This window comes from Capra hircus, chromosome 25 (genome assembly GCF_001704415.2).
Source record: "Capra hircus breed San Clemente chromosome 25, ASM170441v1, whole genome shotgun sequence".
In the NCBI taxonomy this organism is placed as follows: Eukaryota; Metazoa; Chordata; class Mammalia; order Artiodactyla; family Bovidae; genus Capra; species Capra hircus.
In genome coordinates, this window is record NC_030832.1 from 17,470,601 (window position 1) to 17,489,166 (window position 18,566).

General features: G+C 40.3%; 1 protein-coding gene across 1 annotated transcript in view; it reads right to left on the reverse strand.

The window, feature by feature from the left end:
• The window catches only part of GPR139 (G protein-coupled receptor 139), a 43,771-nt gene continuing 39,518 nt past the window's right edge, over nucleotides 14,314–18,566 (reverse strand). Inside the window, exon 2 of the mRNA XM_005697544.3 lies at nucleotides 14,314–15,499. Coding sequence (XP_005697601.2) covers nucleotides 14,565–15,499 — 935 coding nt within the window. The 3' untranslated portion in view covers nucleotides 14,314–14,564. The remainder of the gene's footprint in view (nucleotides 15,500–18,566) is intronic.

Genomic DNA, 18,566 nt, shown 5'->3' on the forward strand with positions numbered 1-18,566 from the left:
GAGAATTACTCAGAGACACAAAGTGAGCAGATGCACAAAGTGAGGAAAATAGCATGGATAGATTTACTCAGTGCAGGGTTGCCACAAACCTTCAGTTTACAAAGATGAAACTGCAAAGTGTAATAAGGCAAAGTGAAATAAAATGAGATATACCTGTATACACCACGCCATTATAAATTAGAAACTTTTCCTGGTCTATTAAAAAAAAAAACACAAAAACTAAACCCAGCAAGCTTCCTTCAGCCTCACCCCTCCATGCAGCAAGAGGCTCCCTCCCTCTCAGCCTTCCTTCCTAACATACTTCTTAGTTAGCTGTCTCTAACTCCTAGCCTCCTGCTCCCCTCTCAACCCACTGGCACTCAGGCTTGGACCCACCCACTGCTTTGAAACTAGAGCCAAGGAAATGTCTTGGTCATCCCCTACTTTAGCCTGACAGCATTTGTTTAGCTAATCACTTCCTTCTTCTTGAGACCTGAACCCTGTGATGAAGCAGTTTTATGGTTTTCCTCTGTCTGTTTCTTTTCATGAACATTTTATTTCTATTACCTTTTTACCACTGTGTAACAAGTTACTGCAAATCTAGTAGTTTAATAATTAGGTTTAAAACAACATAGTCTTATGGTCTCCGTTTCTGTGGGTCAGGAATGCAGCTACAGCTCTTTTGGGTCCTCTGCTTGGATCCCAGAACGCTGGAATCAAAAGACTGGCTGGGTGTGTTTTCATCTGGAATCCTGACTGGGAAAAATTCAGACCTGTGAGCAGTCAAGCCACTGCCATTTCCTCGTGACTGTATCACTGAAGGTTCATGCTTCTTGCAGGGTGCTTCCACAGGCAGCTCTTAGGTCCTAGAGGGCCACTCACAGTTCCTTGTCGTGTGGCTTTCCCACAATACGGCAGCTTATTTGTCAAAGCCAGCAAGAATTTCTCACTCTCATCTTCTAAGGCAGAGTCTTATATAATATAATGAAATCATTACAGTGATATCCTATCACCTTTGCATAAGATATAACCCAATATAGAGAATGACAATCCATCTTCTTTACTGTATTCTATTGGTTATAATTAAGTCACAGGTTCTGCTTGAATTCATAGGGAGGATATCATATCAGGACTTGACTCACTTAAGTTTACTTTAGCATGTATCTGCCACATTAGTATAAAATATGATAAATGCACAGAAAATCAAAGGAAGTAACAGAAAGGATACTCATCTATATAATATCTCGATAGTTTGCCTTGTTTGTTTCAGAGTTTTTTTTTAAGTAATGAAAGAGAGTTTCAGCCCCTGGAAATGTTTGTCCCCTTCTTAATTTCTTTCTCTTATCCAAGTAGTACTCAGTCTCAGAAATTGGTAATTTCCCATCTCTGTTCATGATTTTTTATACTGTTTCTATAAAAGTATGTATGTATGCAGAGAAACTTCATATACATGGAATCATATGGTACATAGGTGTCAACTTTCAACATTCCCTTTTGGAGGCCTATGCTTATTAACACATAAAGCCTTAGTACATCCATTTGCTTCAGGGTAGAGTATTCTATTTATCTGTTCTCTTCTTCATGGGCATAAAGGTTGCTTCTAGTTTGTTGCTAATGCAGTAAGGGAAAATAAACTTTGCTGTATCCATCTCTTCAAGCACATATGAGCTTTTTACCTTTCAGCATACACATGGAAATAGCATCACTTGGTTGCAAGGTAATGCATCATTTATTTTTCTATATGTTGCCCAGTTTCTCTTCAAAGTGGCTGTATCCATTTTCACTCTCACCAGAAGCCCTTGTCTTTTTTACACCCACCTAATACTTAAGGTTGTCTATTTCTTTTAATCATTATCAGTCTGATAGATGTGAACATTGTTGATGTCTTAATATTCACTTTTCTGATTTTTGTGAACTAGGGCTTGATTTTATTATTAGTCATCTGAGTATCTCTTTTATTAACTGCCTATTCATAGCCAGAACTTTCATATATTTTTTCCCCCAAATGTGTGCCCATGTGACTTGACCAGGAAGAGGGACCATTTCCCACCTCTGCTCAGAAGGGGCCCTGCTCCAGCTCCTTGGTGGCCTTTTCATGTGGCCTCTGTCAGCAGTGGTAGCAATGAAGTCCCTGAAGTTCTTTATTATTGGGAGAAATCAACAAGGAGGACATGAGGCAAGGGAAGAGGAATGGGTGTGTCGGAGGCTGGGTGGCATGGGTTGAGAGGTGAGGAGGAGGTGAGGAGCTGGAGAGAATTAGCCAGGACCCCATATAGATATGGTAACTGACAGATTGAGAATATGCGAAGTGACTACAGAAACTTCCAGAATGTTGAAGGAGGGACCTGTGTGAACACAGGCAAGATAGAAACATTTTGAAACATTACGATTCATGCAGGATCTCAGTGTAGTTCTTTGTGTGTCTGTAAGATGATGAAGCAGGAACATATTTGGATTATTAAACATGTTAGCCTTTTCTGGGCTGTGGATAATATGGTACCTGTTAAATCCTTTTATACCCCTAAGAGGATGTGTGTAAACCAAAGGGAGAAGTTAACCTCTCAAAGATACTGCTGCTTCCTCAGGCAGGGCATCTCTTATCATAAAGATCTGATCCTGTTCACTTTCTCTTTGGGAGGGGTGGGGGAGGTCTATAGCTGTGCTGGTCTTGTTTGAGAGTATATTCTTGTTTGACATTTCAGTTCAACTGAGACAAGATGGAATATTTAAATAGGGCTTTGCTAAAATCCTGGGATTATAGCAGGAAACTAACCAAGAGAAGCACAAGGAGCTAGTCAAGCTCTAAGTAGAGTTGCTGCTCCAAGCACAGTTTTCTTATCAATGGGGTCTCAGGAAAAATGGCCCATCCCAGTCCTTTTCCTTCTGGCGTCACCCCTTATCTTTAACATCTCTGCCCCAGGAAATCTACTGCTGATATCTAAACTGTCCAAGTGAAGACAAAGATAATCTGAGCCCTTTCTCCTACCTTCCCAGGCACATTTCCTTTCTCCCTGTGTGATGACCTGCTTCTTCCCCAGATGACTGATGCTATGATGACCCTGTCCTTTCCCCTCATGGTTGTGGCCTTTCCCTTGCAGACCTCACTGGCACAGCAATGTCAGAACACATCACCATGCCCCAGCAATCAGATGCACTAAGAGGCACACATGTATGGCAGTAGGGAGTCATTTCCTTACAAATTCTTAGAAATCAGATATTTACAAGATTAATTTACAATAACAAGAAGCCCTTGTCTCCAGCTGAGGAATATTTGTATCCTCTCTCAGAGCCCTAGAGACATACTTGACATAGTCGGGACATACAGGTCATCTGAACCAACCTCCATCCACCAAGAGGAAGGACTATTTCCATTTTTCTCATCATTAGAACCAAGTGATAGCAATTCTAATAAGATGGGCAAGTGGCCTTTATGCAACTGCTATCATATTGCCCCTAAAGGCTGAAGTTTTGCTCTAGAGATTGGCAGTGGATGCAAACTGTCTGAGAGAAGGAATTAAGGTAAAACTAGAGACCACATTTCATTGAAATTTGGAATTGAGTATAGAGTGAGTATGGGCTTCCCTGATGGTTCAGTTGGTAAAGAATCCGCCTGCAGTGCAGGAGAATGCCTGCAATGGACGCAGGTTCAATCCCTGCGTTGGGAAGGTCCCCTGGAGAAGGAGATGGTAACCCACTCTAGTATTCTTGCCTGGAAAATCCCATGGACAGAGGAACTTGGCAGGCTAAAGTCCATAGGGCTGCAAAGAATCAGACATGACTAAGTGACTAAACCACCACGGAATAACTGAGGGTTTCCTTGGTGCCTCAGTGGTAAAGAATCCACCTGCGATGCAGAAGACCCAAGAGATGCAGGTTCAATTGCTGAGTCAGGAAGATCGCTGGAAGAGGGCATGGCAACCCACTCCAGTAGTCTTACCTGGAGAATCCCATGGACAGAGGAGCCTGGCGGGCTACAGTCCACAGGGTCACAAAGAGTCAGACACGACTGAAGTGACCGAAGATAAACATGCATGGAGTGGCTGATGGCCTGCCTCTAGTCTTCCACATCTTTGATGATATATATTTTTCAGGGACTGTCACTGGATGACTGCAATGAATGATATGCTTTTTTTACATTGGAAAAGAGAGAGAGCTGGAAAATAACACAGCTAAACCCTTTTTTCCTGGGAGAGTCCTCATCATTGTCAAGGTAACCAAGTTTCCCAGAGAAGTCCTGGAATATGCCATGTTCTTCTTGTCCTTACCAAAGGGAACTAAATAATAATGATAAAATACAGTTTATTAATAATACAAATATGTTCTAGACACTTAATAATATTATAAATATTTCAATATTTCCCACTATTGTTATTTCATTTGACACAGTATCCAATAGTACCTCAGAGACTGGGAGTAAGTTGTCCGATGTCACTCATCTAGAAAGTGATGGAATCAGGATTTGAATCCAGATCTGCACAATCCATATCCTTGCAAACCAGAAATCTGGGGGTTTGGGGATTGTAAAGTTATGAAGATGTCTGGTATTGACACCATTTTTTTTTCCACTCCTAAAAGTGCTATTTGGCATCCTTATTTTAATTAAATTCAATTAAACGTTTTTTTGATTTCAGAGCTTTTAGGACCTGTGTGCCAGCTCTGAAAGATAGATATACCAGGGTCTGGAATCTCAGACCCTGAAGATTGAATCATGCCTTTGGAAGCACCCAATAGCCCGAATTTGAAGACAGTGAAGCCCTAGGTAGATCAGAAGACTCTTTTCTTGCCTTTTCTCAAAGTATTTTAGCAGCACAGCACACCTGACTGTCTGTCTCCTTCAGGGTTGTGAAATTCCCTGAGTCACAATTGTAAAATTCCCTAGGTCATGAGGAAGTGAGTATAGGGGGACTTGTTTTTTCTAATAGTTCTATTTTAGCCCACAATTTAGGAATTCTTAATCTTACAGTCAGAAGTGTTTGGAATATAACTTCTGTCAACCCTTCTCTTTCATTCCATCCTTGATGGGGAAGGAAAGCCTTGACTGATTTGTAGGACTGGAATAAGGAACACAACATATGTGAGAAAACCCCCTTCCCTCTATTTCTCAGGCCTCTAGAAGGGAGAAGTTCTTTCTGTGCCCCCATCTCCCATATTGGAACCCTAACTGCATTGTGATCCAAGCTTGGCTTCTAGAGGAGGGTATGGATGTCCATCTCGAATTGTCCCCACTAGTAGGGTTCTACTTGGGGAATAGAAACTCTGCCCGCAATCATCTGGGTAACTGTCTTTTACACAGTTCCAGATTCCCTCAGGGATGTTTGAACCAAGATCTAAACTGGTTGGGTAGGAAATTCATTGACCCTGAATTCAACTGAGGTTTTCCAACCTACCCTTCCAGTAATGGAGCTGATAACTGATCTTCATTAGTATATTTCTTGAATCAATTTCTCAGTTGGTTCCACAATGAGAGTGAGGGGAGAGATGGATATGACTTGTCAGCCCCCTTGTTCTTCAACAGTGAGAAGTGCAAATGCCAAGAAACCTCAACAAACTGTGGAGAGTTTGAATGAGGCAACTGGCCTGATGGCAGATTTGGGAAAGCTATGTTGTAATTCCTCAGTTCTCATAGTTCTTCAAGTGTTACCAAGTAGACATGCAGATTCTCAATTCTGGATGTACATCAGAAGTACCTGGAAGTGTTTTAGAACATTTTGATGCCTTGGGCCCATTCCCAGAGGTTCTGATTTAAAGCATCTGGGGGTAGAGTCAGGACATAGGCATAAAACTCTAGGTGAGTCTAAAGTGCACCTGATGTTGGGAATCACTAAAATAAAGAAACTGCTGCAGACTCCCATGTTTCTCAAAGTTTAGTGTTCATAACACAAAGAGTGTATGAGTGGACTGAGATGGCCATTACACTGAAGCACACTGTGAAAACAATTCTACCTTTCCATTTTGCTATTAATTCTTCTGCTTAGGTTGAAGAAAATTCTCAATATGGTGGTAGTAGGCCCTTAACATCTACCTTTAAAAAAAAAACAACAGAGTATAGATATCAGTTTCTGATAATGTAAGGTAAGAATTACTGACAGTCTTTGATCTTTTTCTTTAATGGTGGCTATCTATTTATGGCAGGTGATACCAGTTTTCATTTATGATAGTGACATAAAGTTTTCTTTGTGAAGAATCTTCCCCTGAGAAAAGGAAACCCTCATACACTGTTGGTGGGAATGTATATTTGTGCAGCATCTGTTGAAAACAGTATAGAGATTTCTCAAAAACACTAAAAATATAACTACCATATGATCCAGCAATTCTACTCCTGGGAATATATCCAAAAAACTAATTTAAAAAGACACACGCACCTTAATTTTCATAGCAGCATTATTTACAACTGCCAAGATATGGAAGTGTTCATGATGAATGGATAAAGATGTGCCATATATGTATACGCACATACATACACATAGTGGAACATTACTCAGTCTTAAAAAGAATGAAAACATGCCATTTGCAACAATATGGATGACCTTGGAGGATATTGCGCTAAGTGAAATATGTCAGACAATGAAAGACAAGTAATTATGATATCATTCATATGAAGAATCTAAAATATAAAACAAACTAACAAATGTAACAAAAAAGAAATAGACTCACAGGTATAGAGAACAAACTAGTGGCTACCAGTGGAGAGAGGGAAGAGGGTAGGGGCAAGATAGGGGTAGGAGAATAAGAAGTATAAACTACTATGTATGAAATAAGCTGCAAGAATACAACAGAATATGAGTACAACACAGGAAATATAGCCAATGCTTTATTAGTGGAGTGTAAACTTACAAAATTGTGAATCACTATATTGTATACCTGTAATTTATATAATAATTGTACATCAACTATACGTCAGTATTAAAAAAAATCTCCTTCTTGCCTGAACACTAGAATTATCTGAAGAACTTTAAAAAATACTGCTCTCTGGATTTCATCTTGGGATTGGGATTTTCAAAAGCTTCTCAATGGTGTGAAACCACTGTTTAAAAGTGCAAGAGTGCAGTGCTCCCCAGACTTTAATATGTGTATGGATCTCCTGGGGATTGTTTTGAAATTCAGATTCTGGTTCAGCAGGCCCATTGAGGTCTGTGACTCTACATTTTTTACACACTCTGCCCATGCAATGCTCCTGTGAGTTAGAAGAGCAAGACCACAGTGGATTTTGTTTTGGTAAGAAATCCGATTTAAAATTGCTTCATAAGGTAAATAATGTTGTCCCAATACCTTTTTTTATGAAGGGGGGCACAAAATCTGAATGTTGTCCCAATACCTTTTTTTATGAAGGGGGGCACAAAATCTGAATATTCCTACATAAAAGTTTCTTAACATATATTACCCTTGACGCTTAAACCAAATTTGTGGCCCAGTAGCGTCAGCACCTTGGACAGAGACATTGGCTTTTTTTTTTTTTTTTGGAAAGACCAGTACTTAAACTGGAGAAAGATTAAGAGTTGAAACCTGCACACAAAACCACTTACAAAACAATGATATCAAAATATTACTGAGGGTGGTGCAAGAAAGTTTTAACAAGTATATACTTAACGCCTTGCCCGCTAGTAGAGCCTGTATCATTTCATCCATAATCTTGTTTGGCTGCTTCTCTGCCAGATTTCATGAGACACATGATTTGGATCATTAACTAGAACCATATGATAATATGACCTGGTGGTTTCTGAATCCTCATTACTGGAATTAGAGGATGACTTTAGCTGAAATAGCAACCTTGGATAGTGAAAAGTCTAATGGGAACAAACTGCTAATTCAGGAGAGTGTTGGGATGTCAAGAAAAAAGTGTCACAGTGGCCTGATGAAGTGTTTCATGGAACCAGACAGGACTGGGCTTAAATACCAATTCATAAGTTACTCACTATGACCTTGTATTAAAGCAAGCTTTGTTTAATCGCCAGAGATTTAGCTTTCTCATCTGAAAAGTGGAGGTAACAGCATTTTCAGAGTTATGCTGATTAAATGAAATAAGATTGCATCAACTTCTTGATTAAAATTCTCCCTTGTCTTCCCACAAATTCCTTACCAGGGCCCACAAAGCTCTATATAATTTTGCTTCTGTCCGCCCCTCCTGGTCTTGTTCAATACCATTCTTTACTGGATCACTATGCTTCAGCAATACTAGTCTTCTGTTTGTTCCTTGAGTACTCAAAGTTATTCCCATTTCAAGGACTCTGTCTTTAGCCTGGAATGCTCTTTATATGGCTGTTTCCTTTTAATTTGGATTCCAGTTCTGTTACCGTCTCAAAAAGACCTTCCCTGATTAACTTGTCTGCTGTTCGTTCTGTGTGACCTGAGTCACTTACTTTTATTTATTTCCTAGAATATATCACTATCTGAAATTATTTTATTGGCTTCTTTGTGTATTGTCTCCCCTACGAGGGCAGAGACCCTATCTGTCTTTCTCACTGAATCTGTCTTGAATCACTATGCCTAGAATAGATCTTGGCACCCAGTGTATTTCAATAAATATTAGTCAAATAAATCAATGACCATGGGAGTGCCTGGGACACGTGGATATTGAATAAATGCCCACTCTCTTGATACTCTTCATTTGCATTTCTAGACATGTTCAAGTTGACAGTCTAGTCATTGGAGATGCTGAAGATTAATGAAAGAGATTTCTAGTGATGAAGTTTAGAAAGCAAGCTTGTAAAGGACTATAACATATGTTTCTGGGAATGTGCTAGGAAATCACTGGATACTGGACCTGTCAAGCATCTAGGTCATGTTTTGAGTGAAGTAATCTCTAAGATCTTGTCCAGCATCCAATGATAGTAAAATAAGAATTTATCCTTTGCTGGTTATTCAATTGTTTCCTACCTCACTTCACCTTTGATTGTTCACTGCCTTGTGCCTTGGGATCCGGCCACTACGGACTATATCACCTGCACTTTTCCTGGCTGACTTCTCTTTGAGATCAGCCAGTGGAGTCATCTGTATGATATCAGTGGGAAGGAAGAAAGAGGTTGGGGTGTCACTTCCTTCCTCTCTGGCATTGTATCTCTGGCAGCAGCATGGCACCTGCTTGCTGGAGGGCCCCCTTCTACAAAGCACAGCCTACTCTGAGCTGCAGTAACAACTGTTTCCTCTCATTACCCCATCAGGCCTAGGGATGTCAGGCTTCCTATTATCTCTAGTTCCTGGGTTCCACAATAGCTCTTTTGCATGTTCCCATGATCTTGCTCAGACCATTATTTAATAGTCTCTTTGTTAAAGTCTTTTTATTGAAATCATCTGAGTGAGATTTGCTTCTCTCCAAGACTCTAATTATTATACAATTCATTTGGAAATACATTCAGAGAAGCAGATTCTAAGAATCCCCATGGAAAACCATTTGTGGAGTTAATAGACATCACTGCAAACATTTCTTCTTTGGTTTGATCTGGATCCCTTGTACTGCAGTTTAAGTCTCATTCCCTCTTGTTCTATCTCCAGTGGAGAAAAATATTATGTTTCTGCCATTCACTGGGTAACAAAGCCCCACAGACAAGGTAACGCCTCATGCAGAGTTGGTCAGATGGCATCTTTCTTCCCTGTAGACTTGTGCTCTTTTTGAATCAGAAAAGTTTTCTTTCTCTTTTTCTGGCATGACGGTGACATATTCTCTCAATAAACCCAGGAAATTCAGTGTCTATTTATCCCATAGACATGAAACTCTTATCCCCCTTGTTGTGTCAGGCAAGTACTCAGATTAATTGTACACCCTCACAGAGGTTGAGCCATCACATTTAACCAAGTGTACTACTAAAAGGATTATTATTTAGCAGTTCAACCTCCTTCAACTCACTTTTATCCTGCCTGCCTGAGTTGGTGAACAAAATTAATGACAATAATGTGGCTGTGCCTACCAGCTTCTGTTTGCAACCTTCTTAGCAAAATCTTTGCTTTTCTCTTCTTACCTCTCATTTTGTAAGTTACTTTCATTCTCCAAGTTGATGCAAAGATAGGTTATGACAATAGTTTGTCGGTGGTTGTCAGAAGTGATGGTGGTATGTGTGGGAAATGCATAGCTAGTTTGAGAGCTGTGGTTAGGATTCCTGATAGAGTCACTGAAAAAAATCCTACCTCACAGGGAAAGGTCAAATTAAGTGTTTTAATTATGATGCTGCTATAATATATCTCATTCTTGGATGATGTGTATTTGAAGAATTGGAAAACTAGGCAATATACCCAACTCTAAAAAGGACACAAAAATAATGTGAACCTTGGGAGGGATGAGTCAGAATCTTGCAGAGATTCAATGAGGTAGAGTGGAAAGGATGAAGTGTTGGGTGACTTGGGTTCTACTCTGGACAAATCATTAATGTCTTTGGGCCTAGCATCCTCACCTGTAAGAGAATGTACAATTGAGGCTCTTTTTAACTGTACTATTAATAGTTATCACCTCATAAATTATTTAATAGAATTACTATTAGCCCTGTTTTATGGAGAGGAAACTGAGACTCCGAAAGATTGAAAACATTGCCCAAGGCTACATAGCTAGAAAGAAAGTTATAGCCAACAATAACTCACTCCAAACCTTGGTTTCCTGACCTTGAGAGTGTCTTCTAACTTGAAGTTACCTGGGAAAAGTTAACTTTTAAACCACTTTCTGCATGAGGATGATATTTCAGAGATCTTCAAGGACTTGTTCAAGGCAACCCAGCTAGTACATGGAGAAACAAGGACTTGAACTTGTGACCATCTGACTTCAGAGCCTAAATTCCTAGCCGTTATTCTAGATTTCCACTACGGTTATAGCCCTCACTCTCTCAAAGATGCCTAGGGGATGTAGTCAGAGAGAATTCAGATTCACTCCCAGTGAGATACCTAATTAAGGATTTAAAAAATATATATATTTGTTTATTTAATTATTTGGCTGCATCTGGGCTTACTTGCTACACGGGGAATCTTTATTGTGTCACACAATGGGTCAGGAGTTGCAGCTCAGTAGTTGCAGCTCATGGGCTTAGTTGTTCACGGCATGTGGGGTCTTAGTTCTCTGAACCTGTGTTCCCTGCATTACCAGGTGGATTCTCAACCACTGGACTACTGGGGAAATCCCTAGTTTAGGATTATAGAAAGCAGAGTTCAATAGTCTTCAATTCTGGAATATACCTGGATAACCAGGGGCAGGTGGGACGCAGATTTCATTCTAGCACCAGCACAAAGTATAAGGAAGATACTTATTCAAAAATTTTAATTGGAGTTCTGCCATTTCTTGAGCATATATGCATATACGAAACCCCAATTGTGCACCATATTAGAATTTATTATAATACAAACAAGTCCAAACACAATATAATATCTAATTAAGAAAATATGAACATTTGCTATTTTTTTTCCCATTCTTTGAACTGGAATAACCAACATTAGAGTCTCTTATTCACTTCAGATAGGCCCCTCAGGTTGGACCAGTAGGCACCAACTGTGCAAAGTAAGTTTCCATTTGCAGAGTGTTTGCAAAATGAAACTTCATGCCTTCTCATGGTCTGTCTTTTACGGTTTGTTTGTCATCCTCCTTATTTCCTTCCCATTAGGCAGTTCAGTCCTTGAGTTGCTCAATAGAAAGACACAGTGTGTACGTGTGTAGCGTCACTGCATGTCCACAAGGACACAAACCATACAGGAGGGACGCTAGTTAACAGTCTTTGAAAGGGGCATCACGAAAACCTGATATAAGGCAATTGCTTATGTGCCATCAACAGCAGCTGTATATGTGCACGCTTCAAAATTCAAAGCTATATTTCCAAAACTGGCCTGAAAGAAAAGGCTTAAAAGTTTGTTTTCTCTTCAAAAAGCTTTTAAATTTTGTCCACAATTATTACTATAAATAAGAATAAATTAAAAGTCCTTATGTTATTTGAGATAAATTTTAGGAGAAATGTATCAACCTAAGCCAACAGGCATTCGTATGCATTGTAACCAGAAGACAACACCTCATGGACTGCCTTCAAAAATCAGACCTCTTTTAAACATTATTGTATCAAAATATAAAATACAGTCAGAAGGACAAGAGATCAAACACTAATTCGTATAGCCTCTATTATTAAGAGAAGTAATAAATGAGTGTATGAGGAAAACATTCCAAGTACACACTCAGCTTTTACTTTTTAAACATCAGTAATTAATTTTTACACATACCTAAAAATGTGGAGCAGAGAGCATTGAGATCCACATACATATTTTTCATCTTACATTCATTCTCAAAAAGGAATTGCTTAACCATTATAGATATTGCATGGTGACTCATTCATGTATAGCTCAAACTAGCATTTTTCAGACCTATTGTTTAAAAATAAATAATCAAATAAATATTTATATATATTAGGTGTAGGTAGCCTTTGGTTCATTCACAAAGGGGTGTGATGGAATCATATCATACACACAGTTAATGAACAGGTACCCGACTACACATGCTTGGCAAAAAAGAAACAGAAAGGCAACTTAATGGGAAATCTGCCCATCTTCCCACACGATGCACACTGCCCTGGGGAGAGTGTGACCTGGAAGATACGAATCTGCTCTTCCCTCATTCAAACTTCCATGAACATCTTTTAGTGGAAGCACCTTGCTGCACCAGTGTGATCCTAATGTTCTTGAATACAATGGAGTCACACAATATGGTCTCTAAATGTAAGTCAATTCTGTCTTGTCTTCAGTGGAAGGAACAGCAAACTGTTCCAATGCTGGCAAAAAAAAAAAACAACAAAACTTATCTGAGTTAGGAATTTTAAGGGATAGAATATGGTCTCCAACATGGATCCTTCCTGAGAACTTTGCAGAGGTAACTTTGGCTCTGCCAGATTTTTTCCATTTGCACTGACTTCAGAACTAATCTTTGGGTGAGACGAGACTCTTTTGCAATCATTTAAACAGAGTAGGAATTAGGATCTTTAGGGTGAACATAACCTAAAATTGTACTGATTTAATGCTGAGGGTATTGGCTGAAGTTTAGGGATTATGTGGCATTGGAGTCTTTTCTACCCTGCTCATTTATTGCAAGTTCCCTTTAAAAGGGTAGATGTGTCTTCCAGTTTAGGGACAAAAGTGCAGTAAAAATCCAGCCCGAGGAACCAAGTGTTTCAAGTGGACTCTCTGCTGTTTGTTGGGTCACCAAAAAAATCATACAATTCCAAAATCATGTTGGAATACTTCTTTCAGAACAAGGATAACTTCAAATACTGGGAATCTGGGAGAAGGTTAAAAAAAAAAAAAAACTGAGAAAAACTCCAGCATAGATTTTTCTTTCAAAACACATCATGGGGTACGCAGGAGCCTAATGTATTCAAGTCTGTGCGTATGCACACATGAGTGGTAATTCCCAGGGAAACCTCCATTAATTATACCCTAGAACTGTTCTTGCCTTGTACAGGCAAGGGAAGAGAAACGAAATTCATATTTTATTATTTTGCAAAGGATCTGGGTTAAATAGCATCATTGAAAACTGGCACCACCCTTCTGAGCCATGTGCATCAAAGGGCAGACATGCAGACAACATGGGTACCTTCTCATTACCATTTGTGGCCAAATGGCAATGCCAGCTGGACTGCGGGGTGGAGCTGAGACTGCCTCCTTTCACACCTGGAGAGCTACAGTTCCTGACCCTCGAAAATTAAATCCAGTTCAAAAGTCACTTCAAATAAAACAGTTTGGTGAGGGCGTCAGCAAGCAGGGTGGCAGGGTTGGCAACTCTACACATAAAGGCTTCTCCAGGAAGCTTGAGTGGCACGGCAAGAAGAAGCTATTTCAGTAAAGAGATCATACACAGCTGACTCAAGGGTGGATTGAAACAATGGCAAGAGTGGGCTTATTTTTTGTTTTTTCTGGGCTCAAGAATTCCTCCTATGGCCCTGCACACCAGGCAGGGTCTTTGTTTTGGAGGCGTTAGATAAAACCTATACATCATGGCAAATAGAAAGACTGCATCTTAGACCCCTGAGGGTCTGAGGGTCATGGTTATGTTGGTTTGGAGCATTTTCACAGAAACTCTGCCAGAGTTTGTACAGGATTCAATCCTCCCCTGTCAGGGCCACTTTAAAACCAAAACCCTCCCTAGGACAGAGGGAGCCTTGGAAAATTCCCAAATTGGTCTGCATTGTTAGCTGCTGGTAACAACACAGGGAAATGATGGATGACCTCAGTTCTTGGAAGAAGAGTGTGGGCTCAGCTGTGTGCTTGATGTGTCATGTAAATGAGCAGTTCCCAGTGACTGTGGATGATGCCAAGCCTAAGTCCATAGACTATTTCTTTCTGGTGTGTCCTTACAGGCCACAGGAGAATGATACAACCTCCAATGACATCTTCAAACTGGTAGAGACTTTTGCCGTCTACATGACTTGATGGAAACAAACGCATAAATGAAAACAAGATTCAAGCTTTTGTTGTTTTTCTCCTCCATCTTTTCTCATCTACCAGTCTGAAAGTTGCTCAGTCTGTGGAGACAGGAAGTCAGGTTAGCACTCTTAAGGAGAGCTCTTCAGCCACAGGATGGGCCACGTTCCCATCTGGAAATGGATTATGCAGAGGCACTAGGTGCCAAACCGATGGGGTCATGGGGATACTTTTATAGGTTTTCCATTTTTGTCATACTGGTACACCAGCATCTTGATACAGTGTGAGTTGGCCGGTGAGATCCAGGGGCTACTTGTTATGGAAAAGTTATGGTTGGTGTAGAACTGAACGGGTTGCTTCTGGCACTTGAAGAAGGCCTTGAGTGTAGCGGCTGCCATGGTGCGGAACCGCTTGCTGATGAAACAATAGAGGAAGAAATTGATGGCCGTGTTCAGAAGGGCCAGCATGTTGGCAACATCGGACATGATGTGCACCAGCCAGCGGTTCTGGATGGGTGCCCCGTAAAGGTGGTAGAGGATCATGATGATGCGTGGGGCCCAGAGGGTGGCAAAGATGGAGGTGATGGTGAACAAGATGGCAGTGGTTTTCCCCGTGGAGTAGCCACGGAGGCGAAAATTGCTCTTCCTCCTGAGCTTGTACACAATGATTGAGTTCAAGATGAAGAAGATGGAACAGGGTACCAAGTACACAGTGAAACAGTGAATCCAGATAAGGACATGATGCATGGAGGTGCTGATGTAGTCGTCAGTCCAGAGGTTGGGCCACCAGTAGTAGGGGATACTGGTCAGGAAGCAGGTGACGTAAACGCTTACGATGACTTTCCGGGTGCGGGCTGGGTAGGAGAGCGTGTGGTACTTGAGCGGGTGGCATACTGCGATATAGCGGTCAATAGTTAATGGAACAGTAATCCAGATGGAAGTGTGGATGGATGAGAATTCCAGCACTTCTACAATCTTGTCGGGTACCTGAGGCATCTGCATGTTCAAGATGAAATCTTCCAATAGGAAGTCCACGAACACAATGAAAAAGAGGACCAAGATGTCAGCAGCAGCAAGTGCCAAGAGATAGTTGTACGAAGACTTCTGTCTCCTGGCCACCAGCTGAGAGAGGATGATCACGGTTAGGATATTTGCTGTGGAGAGAAGAGAATCTGGTTTACATCTGAAGCAAGATGACTTTGTTGGTGACTAGGGGCCCCTTAGGAATAGTGTATTGAGCACTCCCATGGAAATCAAAGGGACCGAACCCATATTCTTGAGGGAAACTTCTGCACGGCAGTTGTATCTCATACAAACATCCTGACACTATTTTGACAAAATTTCATGTTCACATTGTACTTTATCTGTCTTCACACAGTCACAACAGTGGTGCTGCTGTGTCCTCATTTCAGAAATGAAACTGAGGCTCAGAGAACTTAAGGGACTTGCTTAGAGTCAAGAGTTAGTAATTCATGGTGACAGGAACCAAACTCAGATCTCCTAATCCTTAATCCTATGCTCTTTCTTTCGTCTGACTTCAAGGAGGATATGGGGCTGGAATGGTGTATCCTGTGCTCAGGTAGGAGATTGGACTATATGACCTCTAAAGGATCTTTAGAACTTAGATTTGAAGACCTTTCCATTGTAAGTGGGTTTAGAATGGAGAAGACTATGACCTTTAGATTATTTTTTAAATAAATTATATTTATTTTTAGAATAAGTAGTCTACACACACGGTACATAATTAAAGTTAATAGCAGAGAAAAGTAAAATTTCCTTCCGCTCTTCTACTCCAACCACCCTCAGGGTAATCAAAGTTAAATAATTAGTGCTTTACATGTCTGTATAATGCATGTTGTATATAGTGTTGCAAAAAAATAGCAATACATTATTTTTATGGAGATCAGAATTGTTTTGAAATGCGTCCACATAATTTCTGATCAATTTTAAGAAGCAAATGTCTCTCTGAATAAGATACATCTGGAAAATCATTAGGGACTCGTTCTAAAAGGCTATCCCAATGGGTAACATCTGAAAGTCATTCTACGCTTTACTCTCATTAACTCACAACCAGCTCTGAAATTTGAACATTGTTAATCATAGTTTGCGAACAAGGGTCTCAGAGAATTGATGTCCCTTGTTTGAAGTGCAGTGGCAGGGCTGGTATCCAGGGCTGTCTTTCTTGCATGCCTCTTTAAAATTACTTCACAATAGTTCACAAGTGAAAATGTAGTATACACATCCTGCCATATTCATCACTCAGATTAAACAAATGTTAACATCTTGCCACATATGCTTTAATTTTTTTTTAAAGAAGAAATGACGCTATATTCACCGTTGAAGTCTTCTTTGAAACTGTTCCAGCTCATCCTTTCCTTCTCCCATTCCCTCCCTAGAGGCAGCCACAGGGCTGTCATCTCTAGGGCCACGTTTGCATAATCTTAAATTTCTTTTATGCAGAACCTGCCCCTCTACATGCTGCTGTTTTTCACTCAACAAGATGGTTTTGAGATCTATTTTTACTGATACATGTAGATCTGTTTCACTCTTCTTAATGACTATAGAGCAATTCCATTAATAAATTTGCCAGAATTTATTTATTCACTTATCCATAGGCATGTTTACGCATATACAAACTTAAGTCTATATATGTCTCTATGTATATAGACACATATTACACAGACATATACATTTAACTGTCTATAATGTATATATATACTGACATATATGGACATCTATATGTGTATATATATACATACACACACATTTAAACTGGTTTCAGGATTTTGCTCTTACAATCTGCTATAGTTAATACCTTGATATGGCTCTAGTTTCTCTCAGGTAGCATATACATATTGGAGAAGGCAATGGCACCCTACTCCAGTACTCTTGCCTGGAAAATTCCATGGACAGAGGAGCCTGGAAGGCTGCAGTCCATGGGGTCGCTGAGGGTCGGACACGACTGAGTGACTTCACTTTCACTTTTTACTTTCATGCATTGGAGAAGGAAATGGCAACCCACTCCAGTGTTCTTTTCTGGAGAATCCCAGGGATGGGGGAGCCTCGTGGGCTGCCGTCTATGGGGTCGCACAGAGTTGGATGTGACTGAAGCGACTTAGCAGCAGCAGCAGCGTATACATATTAGAAGTGTGTTTCCTATGTTTCAGAGCATGTGAACCTTCACCTTTCCCAGATATTGCTGAACTGCTCTGTAAAGTGGTTTTACTAATCTGCACTCCCAGCAGTAGAGTATGAGAGTTCCAGTTGCTCATAACCTCTCTGTACATGGCACTGTCAGGTTTTTGATTTGTTTGTTTAAGTCTGTGCTGCCCTTGTTCTTGTTCAAAGCACTTTGAAATAACATTTTGAAGTGATGGAGAGTTAAGGTACCAATTATATTAATTACCAGTATTCAAACCCAGGACTAATACTCGAGCTGAAAACCACTTGATAATATCAATACTTCTAAACAGGGGTGGGAATACCATGCAGATATGTTATACCCTGTATAATAAAGAAAAATTATAAGTAAACTTTAAGTCAACACTAAAGAAAAGATGCCCATTAAAGCAAAATTCTTTGTATTATTAATCCTGAAATTTCAAAAATTTACTTATCCAGCTTTGTCTGACTTTATGGCATATCAAGTTCCACTTTGTTTCCAGCCAGAGAAAAGTGATTCCTGTTCTCTAGGTTGTCTCTGACTTAGAAAAGTGCCATTATTTCTCAGAACTTCTTTTTTCCATTCATTAAATAATGCCCAAAATCTCTCTCATGTCCCTGCTCTGCTCCCGACTTAAAAGGGGGCACAGAATGAATAAATGCTGAGATCTCCCCAGAAAGAAATGTCATACAGTCATCCTTTAGTATCCACAGAGTATTGGTTCCAGGGCCCTCCTTTGATACCAAAATCTGCTAGTACTCAAGTCCCTCTATAAAATTGTAGAGTACAGATGGCTCTCTGACTTTGTGGGTTCCCATTCACAAATACGGAGAAGGCAATGGCATCCCACTCCAGTACTCTTGCCTGGAAAAATCCCATGGATGGAGGAGCCTGGTAGTCTGCAGTCCATGGGGTCGCCAAGAGTCGGACATGACTGAGTGACTTCACTTTCACTTTCCACTTTCATGCATTGGAGAAGGAAATGGCAACCCACTCCGGTGCTCTTGCCTGGAGAATCCCAGGGACGGGGGAGCCTGGTGGGCTGCTGTCTATGGGGT